Raw genomic sequence first — 21,303 nt, 5'->3', positions numbered from 1 at the left:
CCTCTACAGGTACACTGCTGTTACCACCCTGTATGACCTCTCTACAGGTACACTGCTGTTACCACCCTGTATGACCTCTCTACAGGTACACTGCTGTTACCACCCTGTATGACCTCTCTACAGGTACACTGCTGTTACCACCCTGTATGACCTCTCTACAGGTACACTGCTGTTACCACCCTGTATGACCTCTCTACAGGTACACACACTGCTGTTACCACCCTGTATGACCTCTCTACAGGTACACTGCTGTTACCAGCCTGTATGACCTCTCTACAGGTACACTGCTGTTACCACCCTGTATGACCTCTCTACAGGTACACTGCTGTTACCTCCCTGTATGACCTCTCTACAGGTACACACACTGCTGTTACCTCCCTGTATGACCTCTCTACAGGTACACTGCTGTTACCACCCTGTATGACCTCTCTACAGGTACACACACTGCTGTTACCAGCCTGTATGACCTCTCTACAGGTACACTGCTGTTACCACCCTGTATGACCTCTCTACAGGTACACTGCTGTTACCAGCCTGTATGACCTCTCTACAGGTACACTGCTGTTACCAGCCTGTATGACCTCTCTACAGGTACACTGCTGTTACCAGCCTGTATGACCTCTCTACAGGTACACTGCTGTTACCACCCTGTATGACCTCTCTACAGGTACACTGCTGTTACCTCCCTGTATGACCTCTCTACAGGTACACTGCTGTTACCACCCTGTGTGACCTCTCTACAGGTACACTGCTGTTACCACCCTGTATGACCTCTCTACAGAGGTCAACATAGAGGAGTCCTGTACTGCTGTTACTAGGCTGTGTCAGGTCAACATCTCTAAATACCTCTTGGTGTGTATAGAGGAGTCCTGTACTGCTGTTACTAGGCTGTGTCAGGTCTACATCTCTAAATACCTCTTGGTGTGTATAGAGGAGTCCTGTACTGCTGTTACTAGGCTGTGTCAGGTCAACATCTCTAAATACCTCTTGGTGTGTATAGAGGAGTCCTGTACAGCTGTTACTAGGCTGAGTCAGGTCAACATCTCTAAATACCTCTTGGTGTGTATAGAGGAGTCCTGTCCAGCTGTTACTAGGCTGAGTCAGGTCTACATCTCTAAATACCTCTTGGTGTGTATAGAGGAGTCCTGTCCAGCTGTTACTAGGCTGTGTCAGGTCTACATCTCTAAATACCTCTTGGTGTGTATAGAGGAGTCCTGTCCAGCTGTTACTAGGCTGAGTCAGGTCAACATCTCTAAATACCTCTTGGTGTGTATAGAGGAGTCCTGTCCAGCTGTTACTAGGCTGTGTCAGGTCTACATCTCTAAATACCTCTTGGTGTGTATAGAGGAGTCCTGTACAGCTGTTACTAGGCTGTGTCAGGTCTACATCTCTAAATACCTCTTGGTGTGTATAGAGGAGTCCTGTCCAGCTGTTACTAGGCTGTGTCAGGTCAACATCTCTAAATACCTCTTGGTGTGTATAGAGGAGTCCTGTCCAGCTGTTACTAGGCTGTGTCAGGTCTACATCTCTAAATACCTCTTGGTGTGTATAGAGGAGTCCTGTACAGCTGTTACTAGGCTGTGTCAGGTCAACATCTCTAAATACCTCTTGGTGTGTATAGAGGAGTCCTGTACAGCTGTTACTAGGCTGTGTCAGGTCAACATCTCTAAATATATCTTGGTGTGTATAGAGGAGTCCTGTACAGCTGTTACTAGGCTGTGTCAGGTCAACATCTCTAAATACCTCTTGGTGTGTATAGAGGAGTCCTGTCCAGCTGTTACTAGGCTGTGTCAGGTCAACATCTCTAAATACCTCTTGGTGTGTATAGAGGAGTCCTGTACAGCTGTTACTAGGCTGAGTCAGGTCAACATCTCTAAATACCTCTTGGTGTGTATAGAGGAGTCCTGTACTGCTGTTACTAGGCTGAGTCAGGTCAACATCTCTAAATATATCTTGGTGTGTATAGAGGAGTCCTGTACTGCTGTTACTAGGCTGTGTCAGGTCAACATCTCTAAATACCTCTTGGTGTGTATAGAGGAGTCCTGTCCAGCTGTTACTAGGCTGTGTCAGGTCAACATCTCTAAATATATCTTGGTGTGTATAGAGGAGTCCTGTACTGCTGTTACTAGGCTGTGTCAGGTCAACATCTCTAAATACCTCTTGGTGTGTATAGAGGAGTCCTGTCCAGCTGTTACTAGGCTGTGTCAGGTCAACATCTCTAAATATATCTTGGTGTGTATAGAGGAGTCCTGTACTGCTGTTACTAGGCTGTGTCAGGTCAACATCTCTAAATATATCTTGGTGTGTATAGAGGAGTCCTGTACTGCTGTTACTAGGCTGAGTCAGGTCAACATCTCTAAATACCTCTTGGTGTGTGTTCGGTGTGTGTAGAGGAGTTGACTCCCCCTGTACAGCTGCTACAGATGGTGGTGTCCTGGATCCAAGACCAACCTCGATTGGTCCTCATCACTCTGCTGAACACGCCCCCCTCCTCCAGCCAGCCAATCGGCTCCCTGGACCTCACACCGCTGGCTGGGCTGGTGCGCTGGTGTGTCAAAGCCCCATTGGCTTACAGAAGAGACGGGAAGCAGGACTTGGCCAATGGGACGACAGAGACTGAGCTGGAGGCAGGGCCTCTCTTCTCTGAGCTACATCTCAGTGTCCTGCAGGTTTGTCCATTATCAATGTCCAGTCTCAATGTCCAGTCTCAATGTCCAGTCTCCTAGCAGCAGAACCTATAGACAGACCACCATAGCAGTAGAACCTCCAGACAGACCATCATAGCAGTAGAACCTCCAGACAGACCATCATAGCAGCAGAACCTCCAGACAGACCATCATAGCAGCAGAACCTCCAGACAGACCATCATAGCAGCAGAACCTCCAGACAGACCACCATAGCAGTAGAACCTCCAGACAGACCATCATAGCAGTAGAACCTCCAGACAGACCATCATAGCAGCAGAACCTCCAGACAGACCATCATAGCAGCAGAACCTCCAGACAGACCATCATAGCAGCAGAACCTCCAGACAGACCATCATAGCAGCAGAACCTCCAGACAGACCATCATAGCAGCAGAACCTCCAGACAGACCACCATAGCAGCAGAACCTCCAGACAGACCATCATAGCAGCATAACCTCCAGACAGTGAGACAGACCATCATAGCAGCAGAACCTCCAGACAGACCATCATAGCAGCAGAACCTCCAGACAGACCATCATAGCAGCAGAACCTCCAGACAGTGAGACAGACCATCATAGCAGCAGAACCTCCAGACAGACCATCATAGCAGCAGAACCTCCAGACAGACCACCATAGCAGTAGAACCTCCAGACAGACCATCATAGCAGCAGAACCTCCAGACAGACCATCATAGCAGCAGAACCTCCAGACAGACCATCATAGCAGCAGAACCTCCAGACAGACCATCATAGCAGCAGAACCTCCAGACAGACCACCATAGCAGTAGAACCTCCAGACAGACCATCATAGCAGCAGAACCTCCAGACAGACCATCATAGCAGCAGAACCTCCAGACAGACCATCATAGCAGCAGAACCTCCAGACAGACCATCATAGCAGCAGAACCTCCAGACAGACCATCATAGCAGCAGAACCTCCAGACAGACCATCATAGCAGCAGAACCTCCAGACAGACCATCATAGCAGCAGAACCTCCAGACAGACCATCATAGCAGCAGAACCTCCAGACAGACCATCATAGCAGCAGAACCTCCAGACAGACCATCATAGCAGCAGAACCTTCAGACAGTGAGACAGACCATCATAGCAGCAGAACCTCCAGACAGACCATCATAGCAGCAGAACCTCCAGACAGACCATCATAGTAGCAGAACCTCCAGACAGACCACCATAGCAGCAGAACCTCCAGACAGACCATCATAGCAGCAGAACCTCCAGACAGTGAGACAGACCATCATAGCAGTAGAACCTCCAGACAGTGAGACAGACCATCATAGCAGCAGAACCTCTAGACAGTGAGACAGACCATCATAGCAGCAGAACCTCCAGACAGACCATCATAGCAGCATAACCTCCAGACAGACCATCATAGCAGCAGAACCTCCAGACAGACCATCATAGCAGCAGAACCTCCAGACAGACCATCATAGCAGCAGCAGAACCTTCAGACAGTGAGACAGACCATCATAGCAGCAGAACCTCCAGACAGACCATCATAGCAGCAGAACCTCCAGACAGACCATCATAGCAGCAGAACCTCCAGACAGACCATCATAGTAGCAGAACCTCCAGACAGACCACCATAGCAGCAGAACCTCCAGACAGACCATCATAGCAGCAGAACCTCCAGACAGTGAGACAGACCATCATAGCAGCAGAACCTCCAGACAGACCATCATAGCAGTAGAACCTCCAGACAGACCATCATAGCAGCAGAACCTCCAGACAGACCATCATAGCAGTAGAACCTCCAGACAGACCATCATAGCAGCAGAACCTCCAGACAGACCATCATAGCAGCAGAACCTCCAGACAGACCATCATAGCAGCAGAACCTCCAGACAGACCATCATAGCAGCAGAACCTCCAGACAGACCATCATAGCAGCAGAACCTCCAGACAGACCATCATAGCAGCAGAACCTCCAGACAGACCATCATAGCAGCAGAACCTACAGACAGACCATCATAGCAGCAGAACCTCCAGACAGACCATCATAGCAGCAGAACCTCCAGACAGACCATCATAGCAGCAGAACCTCCAGACAGACCATCATAGCAGCAGAACCTCCAGACAGACCATCATAGCAGCAGAACCTCCAGACAGACCATCATAGCAGCAGAACCTCCAGACAGACCATCATAGCAGCAGAACCTCCAGACAGACCATCATAGCAGCAGAACCTCCAGACAGACCATCATAGCAGCAGAACCTCCAGACAGTGAGACAGACCATCATAGCAGCAGAACCTCCAGACAGTGAGACAGACCATCATAGCAGCAGAACCTCCAGACAGACCATCATAGCAGCAGAACCTCCAGACAGTGAGACAGACCATCATAGCAGCAGAACCTCCAGACAGACCATCATAGCAGCAGAACCTCTAGACAGTGAGACAGACCATCATAGCAGCAGAACCTCCAGACAGTGAGACAGACCATCATAGCAGCAGAACCTCCAGACAGACCATCAAAGCAGCATAACCTCCAGACAGACCATCATAGCAGCAGAACCTCCAGACAGACCATCATAGCAGCAGAACCTCCAGACAGTGAGACAGACCATCATAGCAGCAGAACCTCCAGACAGTGAGACAGACCATCATAGCAGTAGAACCTCCAGACAGACCATCATAGCAGCAGAACCTCCAGACAGACCATCATAGCAGCAGAACCTCCAGACAGTGAGACAGACCATCATAGCAGCAGAACCTCCAGACAGACCATCATAGCAGCAGAACCTCCAGACAGACCATCATAGCAGCAGAACCTCCAGACAGACCATCATAGCAGCAGAACCTCCAGACAGACCATCATAGCAGCAGAACCTCCAGACAGTGAGACAGACCATCATAGCAGCAGAACCTCCAGACAGTGAGACAGACCATCATAGCAGCAGAACCTCCAGACAGACCATCATAGCAGCATAACCTCCAGACAGACCATCATAGCAGCAGAACCTCCAGACAGACCATCATAGCAGTAGAACCTCCAGACAGTGAGACAGACCATCATAGCAGCAGAACCTCCAGACAGACCATCATAGCAGCAGAACCTCCAGACAGTGAGACAGACCATCATAGCAGCAGAACCTCCAGACAGACCATCATAGCAGCAGAACCTCCAGACAGACCATCATAGCAGCAGAACCTCTAGACAGTGAGACAGACCATCATAGCAGCAGAACCTCCAGACAGTGAGACAGACCATCATAGCAGCAGAACCTCCAGACAGACCATCAAAGCAGCATAACCTCCAGACAGACCATCATAGCAGCAGAACCTCCAGACAGACCATCATAGCAGCAGAACCTCCAGACAGACCATCATAGCAGCAGAACCTCCAGACAGTGAGACAGACCATCATAGCAGCAGAACCTCCAGACAGTGAGACAGACCATCATAGCAGTAGAACCTCCAGACAGACCATCATAGCAGCAGAACCTCCAGACAGACCCATCATAGCAGCAGAACCTCCAGACAGTGAGACAGACCATCATAGCAGCAGAACCTCCAGACAGACCATCATAGCAGCAGAACCTCCAGACAGACCATCATAGCAGCAGAACCTCCAGACAGACCATCATAGCAGCAGAACCTCCAGACAGACCATCATAGCAGCAGAACCTCCAGACAGTGAGACAGACCATCATAGCAGCAGAACCTCCAGACAGTGAGACAGACCATCATAGCAGCAGAACCTCCAGACAGACCATCATAGCAGCATAACCTCCAGACAGACCATCATAGCAGCAGAACCTCCAGACAGACCATCATAGCAGTAGAACCTCCAGACAGTGAGACAGACCATCATAGCAGCAGAACCTCCAGACAGTGAGACAGACCATCATAGCAGTAGAACCTCCAGACAGACCATCATAGCAGCAGAACCTCCAGACAGACCATCATAGCAGCAGAACCTCCAGACAGTGAGACAGACCATCATAGCAGCAGAACCTCCAGACAGACCATCATAGCAGCAGAACCTCCAGACAGACCATCATAGCAGCAGAACCTCCAGACAGTGAGACAGACCATCATAGCAGCAGAACCTCCAGACAGACCACCATAGCAGCAGAACCTCCAGACAGACCATCATAGCAGCAGAACCTCCAGACAGACCATCATAGCAGCAGAACCTCCAGACAGACCATCATAGCAGCAGAACCTCCAGACAGACCATCATAGCAGCAGAACCTCCAGACAGACCATCATAGCAGCAGAACCTCCAGACAGTCCCTCATAGCAGCAGAACCTCCAGACAGACCATCATAGCAGCAGAACCTCCAGACAGACCATCATAGCAGCAGAACCTCCAGACAGACCATCATAGCAGCAGAACCTCCAGACAGACCATCATAGCAGCAGAACCTCCAGACAGACCATCATAGCAGCAGAACCTCCAGACAGACCATCATAGCAGCAGAACCTCCAGACAGACCATCATAGCAGCAGAACCTCCAGACAGACCATCATAGCAGCAGAACCTCCAGACAGTGAGACAGACCATCATAGCAGCAGAACCTCCAGACAGTGAGACAGACCATCATAGCAGCAGAACCTCCAGACAGACCATCATAGCAGCAGAACCTCCAGACAGACCATCATAGCAGCAGAACCTCCAGACAGACCATCATAGCAGCAGAACCTCCAGACAGACCATCATAGCAGCAGAACCTCCAGACAGACCATCATAGCAGCAGGACCTCCAGACAGACCATCATAGCAGCAGAACCTCTAGACAGTGAGACAGACCATCATAGCAGCAGAACCTCCAGACAGTGAGACAGACCATCATAGCAGCAGAACCTCCAGACAGACCATCATAGCAGCATAACCTCCAGACAGACCATCATAGCAGCAGAACCTCCAGACAGACCATCATAGCAGCAGAACCTCCAGACAGTGAGACAGACCATCATAGCAGCAGAACCTCCAGACAGTGAGACAGACCATCATAGCAGTAGAACCTCCAGACAGACCATCATAGCAGCAGAACCTCCAGACAGACCATCATAGCAGCAGAACCTCCAGACAGTGAGACAGACCATCATAGCAGCAGAACCTCCAGACAGACCATCATCGCAGCAGAACCTCCAGACAGACCATCATAGCAGCAGAACCTCCAGAAAGTGAGACAGACCATCATAGCAGCAGAACCTCCAGACAGTGAGACAGACCATCATAGCAGCAGAACCTCCAGACAGACCATCATAGCAGCATAACCTCCAGACAGACCATCATAGCAGCAGAACCTCCAGACAGACCATCATAGCAGTAGAACCTCCAGACAGTGAGACAGACCATCATAGCAGCAGAACCTCCAGACAGTGAGACAGACCATCATAGCAGTAGAACCTCCAGACAGACCATCATAGCAGCAGAACCTCCAGACAGACCATCATAGCAGCAGAACCTCCAGACAGTGAGACAGACCATCATAGCAGCAGAACCTCCAGACAGACCATCATAGCAGCAGAACCTCCAGACAGACCATCATAGCAGCAGAACCTCCAGACAGACCATCATAGCAGCAGAACCTCCAGACAGTGAGACAGACCATCATAGCAGCAGAACCTCCAGACAGACCACCATAGCAGCAGAACCTCCAGACAGACCATCATAGCAGCAGAACCTCCAGACAGACCATCATAGCAGCAGAACCTCCAGACAGACCATCATAGCAGCAGAACCTCCAGACAGACCATCATAGCAGCAGAACCTCCAGACAGACCATCATAGCAGCAGAACCTCCAGACAGACCATCATAGCAGCAGAACCTCCAGACAGACCATCAAAGCAGCAGAACCTCCAGACAGACCATCATAGCAGCAGAACCTCCAGACAGACCATCATAGCAGCAGAACCTCCAGACAGACCATCATAGCAGCAGAACCTCCAGACAGACCATCATAGCAGCAGAACCTCCAGACAGACCATCATAGCAGCAGAACCTCCAGACAGACCATCATAGCAGCAGAACCTCTAGACAGTGGGACAGACCATCATAGCAGCAGAACCTCTAGACAGTGAGACAGACCATCATAGCAGCAGAACCTCCAGACAGACCATCATAGCAGCAGAACCTCTAGACAGTGAGACAGACCATCATAGCAGCAGAACCTCCAGACAGTGAGACAGACCATCATAGCAGCAGAACCTCCAGACAGACCATCATAGCAGCATAACCTCCAGACAGACCATCATAGCAGCAGAACCTCCAGACAGACCATCATAGCAGCAGAACCTCCAGACAGACCATCATAGCAGTAGAACCTCCAGACAGTGAGACAGACCATCATAGCAGCAGAACCTCCAGACAGTGAGACAGACCATCATAGCAGTAGAACCTCCAGACAGACCATCATAGCAGCAGAACCTCCAGACAGACCATCATAGCAGCAGAACCTCCAGACAGTGAGACAGACCATCATAGCAGCAGAACCTCCAGACAGACCATCATAGCAGCAGAACCTCCAGACAGACCATCATAGCAGCAGAACCTCCAGACAGACCATCATAGCAGCAGAACCTCCAGACAGACCATCATAGCAGTAGAACCTCCAGACAGTGAGACAGACCATCATAGCAGCAGAACCTCCAGACAGACCATCATAGCAGCAGAACCTCCAGACAGACCATCATAGCAGCAGAACCTCCAGACAGACCATCATAGCAGCAGAACCTCCAGACAGACCATCATAGCAGCAGAACCTCCAGACAGACCATCATAGCAGCAGAACCTCCAGACAGACCATCATAGCAGCAGAACCTCCAGACAGTGAGACAGACCATCATAGCAGCAGAACCTCCAGACAGTGAGACAGACCATCATAGCAGCAGAACCTCCAGACAGACCATCATAGCAGCAGAACCTCCAGACAGTGAGACAGACCATCATAGCAGCAGAACCTCCAGACAGACCATCATAGCAGCAGAACCTCCAGACAGACCATCATAGCAGCAGAACCTCTAGACAGTGGGACAGACCATCATAGCAGCAGAACCTCTAGACAGTGAGACAGACCATCATAGCAGCAGAACCTCCAGACAGTGAGACAGACCATCATAGCAGCAGAACCTCCAGACAGACCATCATAGCAGCAGAACCTCCAGACAGTGAGACAGACCATCATAGCAGCAGAACCTCCAGACAGACCATCATAGCAGCAGAACCTCCAGACAGACCATCATAGCAGCAGAACCTCTAGACAGTGGGACAGACCATCATAGCAGCAGAACCTCTAGACAGTGAGACAGACCATCATAGCAGCAGAACCTCCAGACAGACCATCATAGCAGCAGAACCTCTAGACAGTGAGACAGACCATCATAGCAGCAGAACCTCCAGACAGTGAGACAGACCATCATAGCAGCAGAACCTCCAGACAGACCATCATAGCAGCATAACCTCCAGACAGACCATCATAGCAGCAGAACCTCCAGACAGACCATCATAGCAGCAGAACCTCCAGACAGACCATCATAGCAGCAGAACCTCTAGACAGTGGGACAGACCATCATAGCAGCAGAACCTCTAGACAGTGAGACAGACCATCATAGCAGCAGAACCTCCAGACAGACCATCATAGCAGCAGAACCTCTAGACAGTGAGACAGACCATCATAGCAGCAGAACCTCCAGACAGTGAGACAGACCATCATAGCAGCAGAACCTCCAGACAGACCATCATAGCAGCATAACCTCCAGACAGACCATCATAGCAGCAGAACCTCCAGACAGACCATCATAGCAGCAGAACCTCCAGACAGACCATCATAGCAGTAGAACCTCCAGACAGTGAGACAGACCATCATAGCAGCAGAACCTCCAGACAGTGAGACAGACCATCATAGCAGTAGAACCTCCAGACAGACCATCATAGCAGCAGAACCTCCAGACAGACCATCATAGCAGCAGAACCTCCAGACAGTGAGACAGACCATCATAGCAGCAGAACCTCCAGACAGACCATCATAGCAGCAGAACCTCCAGACAGACCATCATAGCAGCAGAACCTCCAGACAGACCATCATAGCAGTAGAACCTCCAGACAGTGAGACAGACCATCATAGCAGTAGAACCTCCAGACAGACCATCATAGCAGCAGAACCTCCAGACAGACCATCATAGCAGCAGAACCTCCAGACAGTGAGACAGACCATCATAGCAGCAGAACCTCCAGACAGACCATCATAGCAGCAGAACCTCCAGACATACCATCATAGCAGCAGAACCTCCAGACAGTGAGACAGACCATCATAGCAGCAGAACCTCCAGACAGACCATCATAGCAGCAGAACCTCCAGACAGACCATCATAGCAGCAGAACCTCCAGACAGTGAGACAGACCATCATAGCAGCAGAACCTCCAGACAGTGAGACAGACCATCATAGCAGCAGAACCTCCAGACAGACCATCATAGCAGCAGAACCTCCAGACAGTGAGACAGACCATCATAGCAGCAGAACCTCCAGACAGTGAGACAGACCATCATAGCAGCAGAACCTCCAGACAGACCATCATAGCAGCAGAACCTCCAGACATACCATCATAGCAGCAGAACCTCCAGACAGTGAGACAGACCATCATAGCAGCAGAACCTCCAGACAGACCATCATAGCAGCAGAACCTCCAGACAGTGAGACAGACCATCATAGCAGCAGAACCTCCAGACAGTGAGACAGACCATCATAGCAGCAGAACCTCCAGACAGACCATCATAGCAGCAGAACCTCCAGACAGTGAGACAGACCATCATAGCAGCAGAACCTCCAGACAGTGAGACAGACCATCATAGCAGCAGAACCTCCAGACAGACCATCATAGCAGCAGAACCTCCAGACAGACCATCATAGCAGCAGAACCTCCAGACAGACCATCATAGCAGCAGAACCTCTAGACAGTGAGACAGACCATCATAGCAGCAGAACCTCTAGACAGTGAGACAGACCATCATAGCAGCAGAACCTCCAGACAGTGAGACAGACCATCATAGCAGCAGAACCTCCAGACAGACCATCATAGCAGCATAACCTCCAGACAGACCATCATAGCAGACCTCCAGACAGACCATCATAGCAGCAGAACCTCCAGACAGACCATCATAGCAGTAGAACCTCCAGACAGTGAGACAGACCATCATAGCAGCAGAACCTCCAGACAGTGAGACAGACCATCATAGCAGTAGAACCTCCAGACAGACCATCATAGCAGCAGAACCTCCAGACAGACCATCATAGCAGCAGAACCTCCAGACAGACCATCATAGCAGCAGAACCTCCAGACATACCATCATAGCAGCAGAACCTCCAGACAGTGAGACAGACCATCATAGCAGCAGAACCTCCAGACAGACCATCATAGCAGCAGAACCTCCAGACAGACCATCATAGCAGCAGAACCTCCAGACAGTGAGACAGACCATCATAGCAGCAGAACCTCCAGACAGTGAGACAGACCATCATAGCAGCAGAACCTCCAGACAGACCATCATAGCAGCAGAACCTCCAGACAGTGAGACAGACCATCATAGCAGCAGAACCTCCAGACAGTGAGACAGACCATCATAGCAGCAGAACCTCCAGACAGACCATCATAGCAGCAGAACCTCTAGACAGTGAGACAGACCATCATAGCAGCAGAACCTCCAGACAGTGAGACAGACCATCATAGCAGCAGAACCTCCAGACAGACCATCATAGCAGCAGAACCTCCAGACAGACCATCATAGCAGCAGAACCTCCAGACAGACCATCATAGCAGCAGAACCTTCAGACAGTGAGACAGACCATCATAGCAGCAGAACCTCCAGACAGACCATCATAGCAGCAGAACCTCCAGACAGACCATCATAGTAGCAGAACCTCCAGACAGACCACCATAGCAGCAGAACCTCCAGACAGACCATCATAGCAGCAGAACCTCCAGACAGTGAGACAGACCATCATAGCAGTAGAACCTCCAGACAGTGAGACAGACCATCATAGCAGCAGAACCTCTAGACAGTGAGACAGACCATCATAGCAGCAGAACCTCCAGACAGTGAGACAGACCATCATAGCAGCAGAACCTCCAGACAGACCATCATAGCAGCATAACCTCCAGACAGACCATCATAGCAGCAGAACCTCCAGACAGACCATCATAGCAGCAGAACCTCCAGACAGACCATCATAGCAGCAGAACCTCCAGACAGACCATCATAGCAGCAGAACCTTCAGACAGTGAGACAGACCATCATAGCAGCAGAACCTCCAGACAGACCATCATAGCAGCAGAACCTCCAGACAGACCATCATAGCAGCAGAACCTCCAGACAGACCATCATAGTAGCAGAACCTCCAGACAGACCACCATAGCAGCAGAACCTCCAGACAGACCATCATAGCAGCAGAACCTCCAGACAGTGAGACAGACCATCATAGCAGCAGAACCTCCAGACAGACCATCATAGCAGCAGAACCTCCAGACAGACCATCATAGCAGCAGAACCTCCAGACAGACCATCATAGCAGTAGAACCTCCAGACAGACCATCATAGCAGCAGAACCTCCAGACAGACCACCATAGCAGCAGAACCTCCAGACAGACCATCATAGCAGCAGAACCTCCAGACAGACCATCATAGCAGCAGAACCTCCAGACAGACCATCATAGCAGCAGAACCTCCAGACAGACCATCATAGCAGCAGAACCTCCAGACAGACCATCATAGCAGCAGAACCTCCAGACAGACCATCATAGCAGCAGAACCTCCAGACAGACCATCATAGCAGCAGAACCTCCAGACAGACCATCATAGCAGCAGAACCTCCAGACAGACCATCATAGCAGCAGAACCTCCAGACAGACCATCATAGCAGCAGAACCTCCAGACAGACCATCATAGCAGCAGAACCTCCAGACAGACCATCATAGCAGCAGAACCTCCAGACAGTGAGACAGACCATCATAGCAGCAGAACCTCCAGACAGTGAGACAGACCATCATAGCAGCAGAACCTCCAGACAGACCATCATAGCAGCAGAACCTCCAGACAGTGAGACAGACCATCATAGCAGCAGAACCTCCAGACAGACCATCATAGCAGCAGAACCTCTAGACAGTGAGACAGACCATCATAGCAGCAGAACCTCCAGACAGACCATCATAGCAGCATAACCTCCAGACAGACCATCATAGCAGCAGAACCTCCAGACAGTGAGACAGACCATCATAGCAGCAGAACCTCCAGACAGTGAGACAGACCATCATAGCAGAGAACCTCCAGACAGACCATCATAGCAGCAGAACCTCCAGACAGACCATCATAGCAGCAGAACCTCCAGACAGTGAGACAGACCATCATAGCAGCAGAACCTCCAGACAGACCATCATAGCAGCAGAACCTCCAGACAGACCATCATAGCAGCAGAACCTCCAGACAGACCATCATAGCAGCAGAACCTCCAGACAGACCATCATAGCAGCAGAACCTCCAGACAGTGAGACAGACCATCATAGCAGCAGAACCTCCAGACAGTGAGACAGACCATCATAGCAGCAGAACCTCCAGACAGACCATCATAGCAGCATAACCTCCAGACAGACCATCATAGCAGCAGAACCTCCAGACAGACCATCATAGCAGCAGAACCTCCAGACAGACCATCATAGCAGCAGAACCTCCAGACAGTGAGACAGACCATCATAGCAGTAGAACCTCCAGACAGTGAGACAGACCATCATAGCAGCAGAACCTCTAGACAGTGAGACAGACCATCATAGCAGCAGAACCTCCAGACAGTGAGACAGACCATCATAGCAGCAGAACCTCCAGACAGACCATCATAGCAGCATAACCTCCAGACAGACCATCATAGCAGCAGAACCTCCAGACAGACCATCATAGCAGCAGAACCTCCAGACAGACCATCATAGCAGCAGAACCTCCAGACAGACCATCATAGCAGCAGAACCTTCAGACAGTGAGACAGACCATCATAGCAGCAGAACCTCCAGACAGACCATCATAGCAGCAGAACCTCCAGACAGACCATCATAGCAGCAGAACCTCCAGACAGACCATCATAGTAGCAGAACCTCCAGACAGACCACCATAGCAGCAGAACCTCCAGACAGACCATCATAGCAGCAGAACCTCCAGACAGTGAGACAGACCATCATAGCAGCAGAACCTCCAGACAGACCATCATAGCAGCAGAACCTCCAGACAGACCATCATAGCAGCAGAACCTCCAGACAGACCATCATAGCAGTAGAACCTCCAGACAGACCATCATAGCAGCAGAACCTCCAGACAGACCACCATAGCAGCAGAACCTCCAGACAGACCATCATAGCAGCAGAACCTCCAGACAGACCATCATAGCAGCAGAACCTCCAGACAGACCATCATAGCAGCAGAACCTCCAGACAGACCATCATAGCAGCAGAACCTCCAGACAGACCATCATAGCAGCAGAACCTCCAGACAGACCATCATAGCAGCAGAACCTCCAGACAGACCATCATAGCAGCAGAACCTCCAGACAGACCATCATAGCAGCAGAACCTCCAGACAGACCATCATAGCAGCAGAACCTCCAGACAGACCATCATAGCAGCAGAACCTCCAGACAGTGAGACAGACCATCATAGCAGCAGAACCTCCAGACAGTGAGACAGACCATCATAGCAGCAGAACCTCCAGACAGACCATCATAGCAGCAGAACCTCCAGACAGTGAGACAGACCATCATAGCAGCAGAACCTCCAGACAGACCATCATAGCAGCAGAACCTCTAGACAGTGAGACAGACCATCATAGCAGCAGAACCTCCAGACAGACCATCATAGCAGCATAACCTCCAGACAGACCATCATAGCAGCAGAACCTCCAGACAGTGAGACAGACCATCATAGCAGCAGAACCTCCAGACAGTGAGACAGACCATCATAGCAGTAGAACCTCCAGACAGACCATCATAGCAGCAGAACCTCCAGACAGACCATCATAGCAGCAGAACCTCCAGACAGTGAGACAGACCATCATAGCAGCAGAACCTCCAGACAGACCATCATAGCAGCAGAACCTCCAGACAGACCATCATAGCAGCAGAACCTCCAGACAGACCATCATAGCAGCAGAACCTCCAGACAGACCATCATAGCAGCAGAACCTCCAGACAGTGAGACAGACCATCATAGCAGCAGAACCTCCAGACAGTGAGACAGACCATCATAGCAGCAGAACCTCCAGACAGACCATCATAGCAGCATAACCTCCAGACAGACCATCATAGCAGCAGAACCTCCAGACAGACCATCATAGCAGTAGAACCTCCAGACAGTGAGACAGACCATCATAGCAGCAGAACCTCCAGACAGTGAGACAGACCATCATAGCAGTAGAACCTCCAGACAGACCATCATAGCAGCAGAACCTCCAGACAGACCATCATAGCAGCAGAACCTCCAGACAGTGAGACAGACCATCATAGCAGCAGAACCTCCAGACAGACCATCATAGCAGCAGAACCTCCAGACAGACCATCATAGCAGCAGAACCTCCAGACAGTGAGACAGACCATCATAGCAGCAGAACCTCCAGACAGACCACCATAGCAGCAGAACCTCCAGACAGACCATCATAGCAGCAGAACCTCCAGACAGACCATCATAGCAGCAGAACCTCCAGACAGACCATCATAGCAGCAGAACCTCCAGACAGACCATCATAGCAGCAGAACCTCCAGACAGACCATCATAGCAGCAGAACCTCCAGACAGTCCCTCATAGCAGCAGAACCTCCAGACAGACCATCATAGCAGCAGAACCTCCAGACAGACCATCATAGCAGCAGAACCTCCAGACAGACCATCATAGCAGCAGAACCTCCAGACAGACCATCATAGCAGCAGAACCTCCAGACAGACCATCATAGCAGCAGAACCTCCAGACAGACCATCATAGCAGCAGAACCTCCAGACAGACCATCATAGCAGCAGAACCTCCAGACAGACCATCATAGCAGCAGAACCTCCAGACAGTGAGACAGACCATCATAGCAGCAGAACCTCCAGACAGACCATCATAGCAGCAGAACCTCCAGACAGACCATCATAGCAGCAGAACCTCCAGACAGACCATCATAGCAGCAGAACCTCCAGACAGACCATCATAGCAGCAGAACCTCCAGACAGACCATCATAGCAGCAGAACCTCTAGACAGTGAGACAGACCATCATAGCAGCAGAACCTCCAGACAGTGAGACAGACCATCATAGCAGCAGAACCTCCAGACAGACCATCATAGCAGCATAACCTCCAGACAGACCATCATAGCAGCAGAACCTCCAGACAGACCATCATAGCAGCAGAACCTCCAGACAGTGAGACAGACCATCATAGCAGCAGAACCTCCAGACAGTGAGACAGACCATCATAGCAGTAGAACCTCCAGACAGACCATCATAGCAGCAGAACCTCCAGACAGACCATCATAGCAGCAGAACCTCCAGACAGTGAGACAGACCATCATAGCAGCAGAACCTCCAGACAGTGAGACAGACCATCATAGCAGCAGAACCTCCAGACAGACCATCATAGCAGCATAACCTCCAGACAGACCATCATAGCAGCAGAACCTCCAGACAGACCATCATAGCAGTAGAACCTCCAGACAGTGAGACAGACCATCATAGCAGCAGAACCTCCAGACAGTGAGACAGACCATCATAGCAGTAGAACCTCCAGACAGACCATCATAGCAGCAGAACCTCCAGACAGACCATCATAGCAGCAGAACCTCCAGACAGTGAGACAGACCATCATAGAGCAGAACCTCCAGACAGACCATCATAGCAGCAGAACCTCCAGACAGACCATCATAGCAGAACCTCCAGACAGACCATCATAGCAGCAGAACCTCCAGACAGACCATCATAGCAGCAGAACCTCCAGACAGTGAGACAGACCATCATAGCAGCAGAACCTCCAGACAGACCACCATAGCAGCAGAACCTCCAGACAGACCATCATAGCAGCAGAACCTCCAGACAGACCATCATAGCAGCAGAACCTCCAGACAGACCATCATAGCAGCAGAACATCCAGACAGACCATCATAGCAGCAGAACCTCCAGACAGACCATCATAGCAGCAGAACCTCCAGACAGACCATCATAGCAGCAGAACCTCCAGACAGACCATCATAGCAGCAGAACCTCCAGACAGACCATCATAGCAGCAGAACCTCCAGACAGACCATCATAGCAGCAGAACCTCCAGACAGACCATCATAGCAGCAGAACCTCCAGACAGACCATCATAGCAGCAGAACCTCCAGACAGACCATCATAGCAGCAGAACCTCCAGACAGACCATCATAGCAGCAGAACCTCCAGACAGTGAGACAGACCATCATAGCAGCAGAACCTCCAGACAGTGAGACAGACCATCATAGCAGCAGAACCTCCAGACAGACCATCATAGCAGCAGAACCTCCAGACAGACCATCATAGCAGCAGAACCTCCAGACAGACCATCATAGCAGCAGAACCTCTAGACAGTGGGACAGACCATCATAGCAGCAGAACCTCTAGACAGTGAGACAGACCATCATAGCAGCAGAACCTCCAGACAGACCATCATAGCAGCAGAACCTCTAGACAGTGAGACAGACCATCATAGCAGCAGAACCTCCAGACAGACCATCATAGCAGCAGAACCTCTAGACAGTGAGACAGACCATCATAGCAGCAGAACCTCCAGACAGTGAGACAGACCATCATAGCAGCAGAACCTCCAGACAGACCATCATAGCAGCAGAACCTCCAGACAGTGAGACAGACCATCATAGCAGCAGAACCTCCAGACAGACCATCATAGCAGCAGAACCTCCAGACAGACCATCATAGCAGCAGAACCTCTAGACAGTGGGACAGACCATCATAGCAGCAGAACCTCTAGACAGTGAGACAGACCATCATAGCAGCAGAACCTCTAGACAGTGAGACAGACCATCATAGCAGCAGAACCTCTAGACAGTGAGACAGACCATCATAGCAGCAGAACCTCCAGACAGTGAGACAGACCATCATAGCAGCAGAACCTCCAGACAGACCATCATAGCAGCATAACCTCCAGACAGACCATCATAGCAGCAGAACCTCCAGACAGACCATCATAGCAGCAGAACCTCCAGACAGACCATCATAGCAGCAGAACCTCCAGACAGACCATCATAGCAGCAGAACCTCCAGACAGACCATCATAGCAGTAGAACCTCCAGACAGTGAGACAGACCATCATAGCAGCAGAACCTCCAGACAGTGAGACAGACCATCATAGCAGTAGAACCTCCAGACAGACCATCATAGCAGCAGAACCTCCAGACAGACCATCATAGCAGCAGAACCTCCAGACAGTGAGACAGACCATCATAGCAGCAGAACCTCCAGACAGACCATCATAGCAGCAGAACCTCCAGACAGACCATCATAGCAGCAGAACCTCCAGACAGACCATCATAGCAGCAGAACCTCCAGACAGACCATCATAGCAGTAGAACCTCCAGACAGTGAGACAGACCATCATAGCAGCAGAACCTCCAGACAGTGAGACAGACCATCATAGCAGTAGAACCTCCAGACAGACCATCATAGCAGCAGAACCTCCAGACAGACCATCATAGCAGCAGAACCTCCAGACAGTGAGACAGACCATCATAGCAGCAGAACCTCCAGACAGACCATCATAGCAGCAGAACCTCCAGACATACCATCATAGCAGCAGAACCTCCAGACAGTGAGACAGACCATCATAGCAGCAGAACCTCCAGACAGACTATCATAGCAGCAGAACCTCCAGACAGACCATCATAGCAGCAGAACCTCCAGACAGTGAGACAGACCATCATAGCAGCAGAACCTCCAGACAGTGAGACAGACCATCATAGCAGCAGAACCTCCAGACAGACCATCATAGCAGCAGAACCTCCAGACAGTGAGACAGACCATCATAGCAGCAGAACCTCCAGACAGTGAGACAGACCATCATAGCAGCAGAACCTCCAGACAGACCATCATAGCAGCAGAACCTCCAGACATACCATCATAGCAGCAGAACCTCCAGACAGTGAGACAGACCATCATAGCAGCAGAACCTCCAGACAGACCATCATAGCAGCAGAACCTCCAGACAGTGAGACAGACCATCATAGCAGCAGAACCTCCAGACAGTGAGACAGACCATCATAGCAGCAGAACCTCCAGACAGTGAGACAGACCATCATAGCAGCAGAACCTCCAGACAGTGAGACAGACCATCATAGCAGCAGAACCTCCAGACAGACCATCATAGCAGCAGAACCTCCAGACAGACCATCATAGCAGCAGAACCTCCAGACAGACCATCATAGCAGCAGAACCTCTAGACAGTGAGACAGACCATCATAGCAGCAGAACCTCTAGACAGTGAGACAGACCATCATAGCAGCAGAACCTCCAGACAGTGAGACAGACCATCATAGCAGCAGAACCTCCAGACAGACCATCATAGCAGCATAACCTCCAGACAGACCATCATAGCAGCAGAACCTCCAGACAGACCATCATAGCAGCAGAACCTCCAGACAGACCATCATAGCAGTAGAACCTCCAGACAGTGAGACAGACCATCATAGCAGCAGAACCTCCAGACAGTGAGACAGACCATCATAGCAGTAGAACCTCCAGACAGACCATCATAGCAGCAGAACCTCCAGACAGACCATCATAGCAGCAGAACCTCCAGACAGTGAGACAGACCATCATAGCAGCAGAACCTCCAGACAGACCATCATAGCAGCAGAACCTCCAGACAGACCATCATAGCAGCAGAACCTCCAGACAGACCATCATAGCAGCAGAACCTCCAGACAGTGAGACAGACCATCATAGCAGCAGAACCTCCAGACAGACCATCATAGCAGCAGAACCTCCAGACAGACCATCATAGCAGCAGAACCTCCAGACAGTGAGACAGACCATCATAGCAGCAGAACCTCCAGACAGTGAGACAGACCATCATAGCAGCAGAACCTCCAGACAGACCATCATAGCAGCAGAACCTCCAGACAGTGAGACAGACCATCATAGCAGCAGAACCTCCAGACAGTGAGACAGACCATCATAGCAGCAGAACCTCCAGACAGACCATCATAGCAGCAGAACCTCTAGACAGTGAGACAGACCATCATAGCAGCAGAACCTCCAGACAGACCATCATAGCAGCAGAACCTCTAGACAGTGAGACAGACCATCATAGCAGCAGAACCTCCAGACAGTGAGACAGACCATCATAGCAGCAGAACCTCCAGACAGACCATCATAGCAGCAGAACCTCCAGACAGACCATCATAGCAGCAGAACCTCCAGACAGACCATCATAGCAGTAGAACCTCCAGACAGTGAGACAGACCATCATAGCAGCAGAACCTCCAGACAGTGAGACAGACCATCATAGCAGTAGAACCTCCAGACACACCATCATAGCAGAAGAACCTCCAGACAGACCATTATAGCAGCAGAACCTCCAGACAGTGAGACAGACCATCATAGCAGCAGAACCTCC

At 50.7% G+C, this 21,303-nt stretch overlaps 1 protein-coding gene across 3 annotated transcripts in view; it reads left to right on the top strand.

Annotated features, from left to right (window-relative positions):
• The window catches only part of ints15 (integrator complex subunit 15), a 52,832-nt gene that overhangs the window by 19,532 nt on the left and 11,997 nt on the right, over positions 1-21,303 (top strand). For all 3 annotated transcript variants that reach the window (XM_065003450.1, XM_065003452.1, XM_065003451.1), the window contains one exon: positions 2,392-2,669. In XM_065003450.1, coding sequence (XP_064859522.1) covers positions 2,392-2,669 — 278 coding nt within the window. The remainder of the gene's footprint in view (positions 1-2,391; positions 2,670-21,303) is intronic.

Source organism: Oncorhynchus nerka, linkage group LG18, assembly GCF_034236695.1.
Source record: "Oncorhynchus nerka isolate Pitt River linkage group LG18, Oner_Uvic_2.0, whole genome shotgun sequence".
NCBI lineage: Eukaryota > Metazoa > Chordata > Actinopteri > Salmoniformes > Salmonidae > Oncorhynchus > Oncorhynchus nerka.
This window is presented reverse-complemented; position numbering and strand designations above follow the sequence as displayed.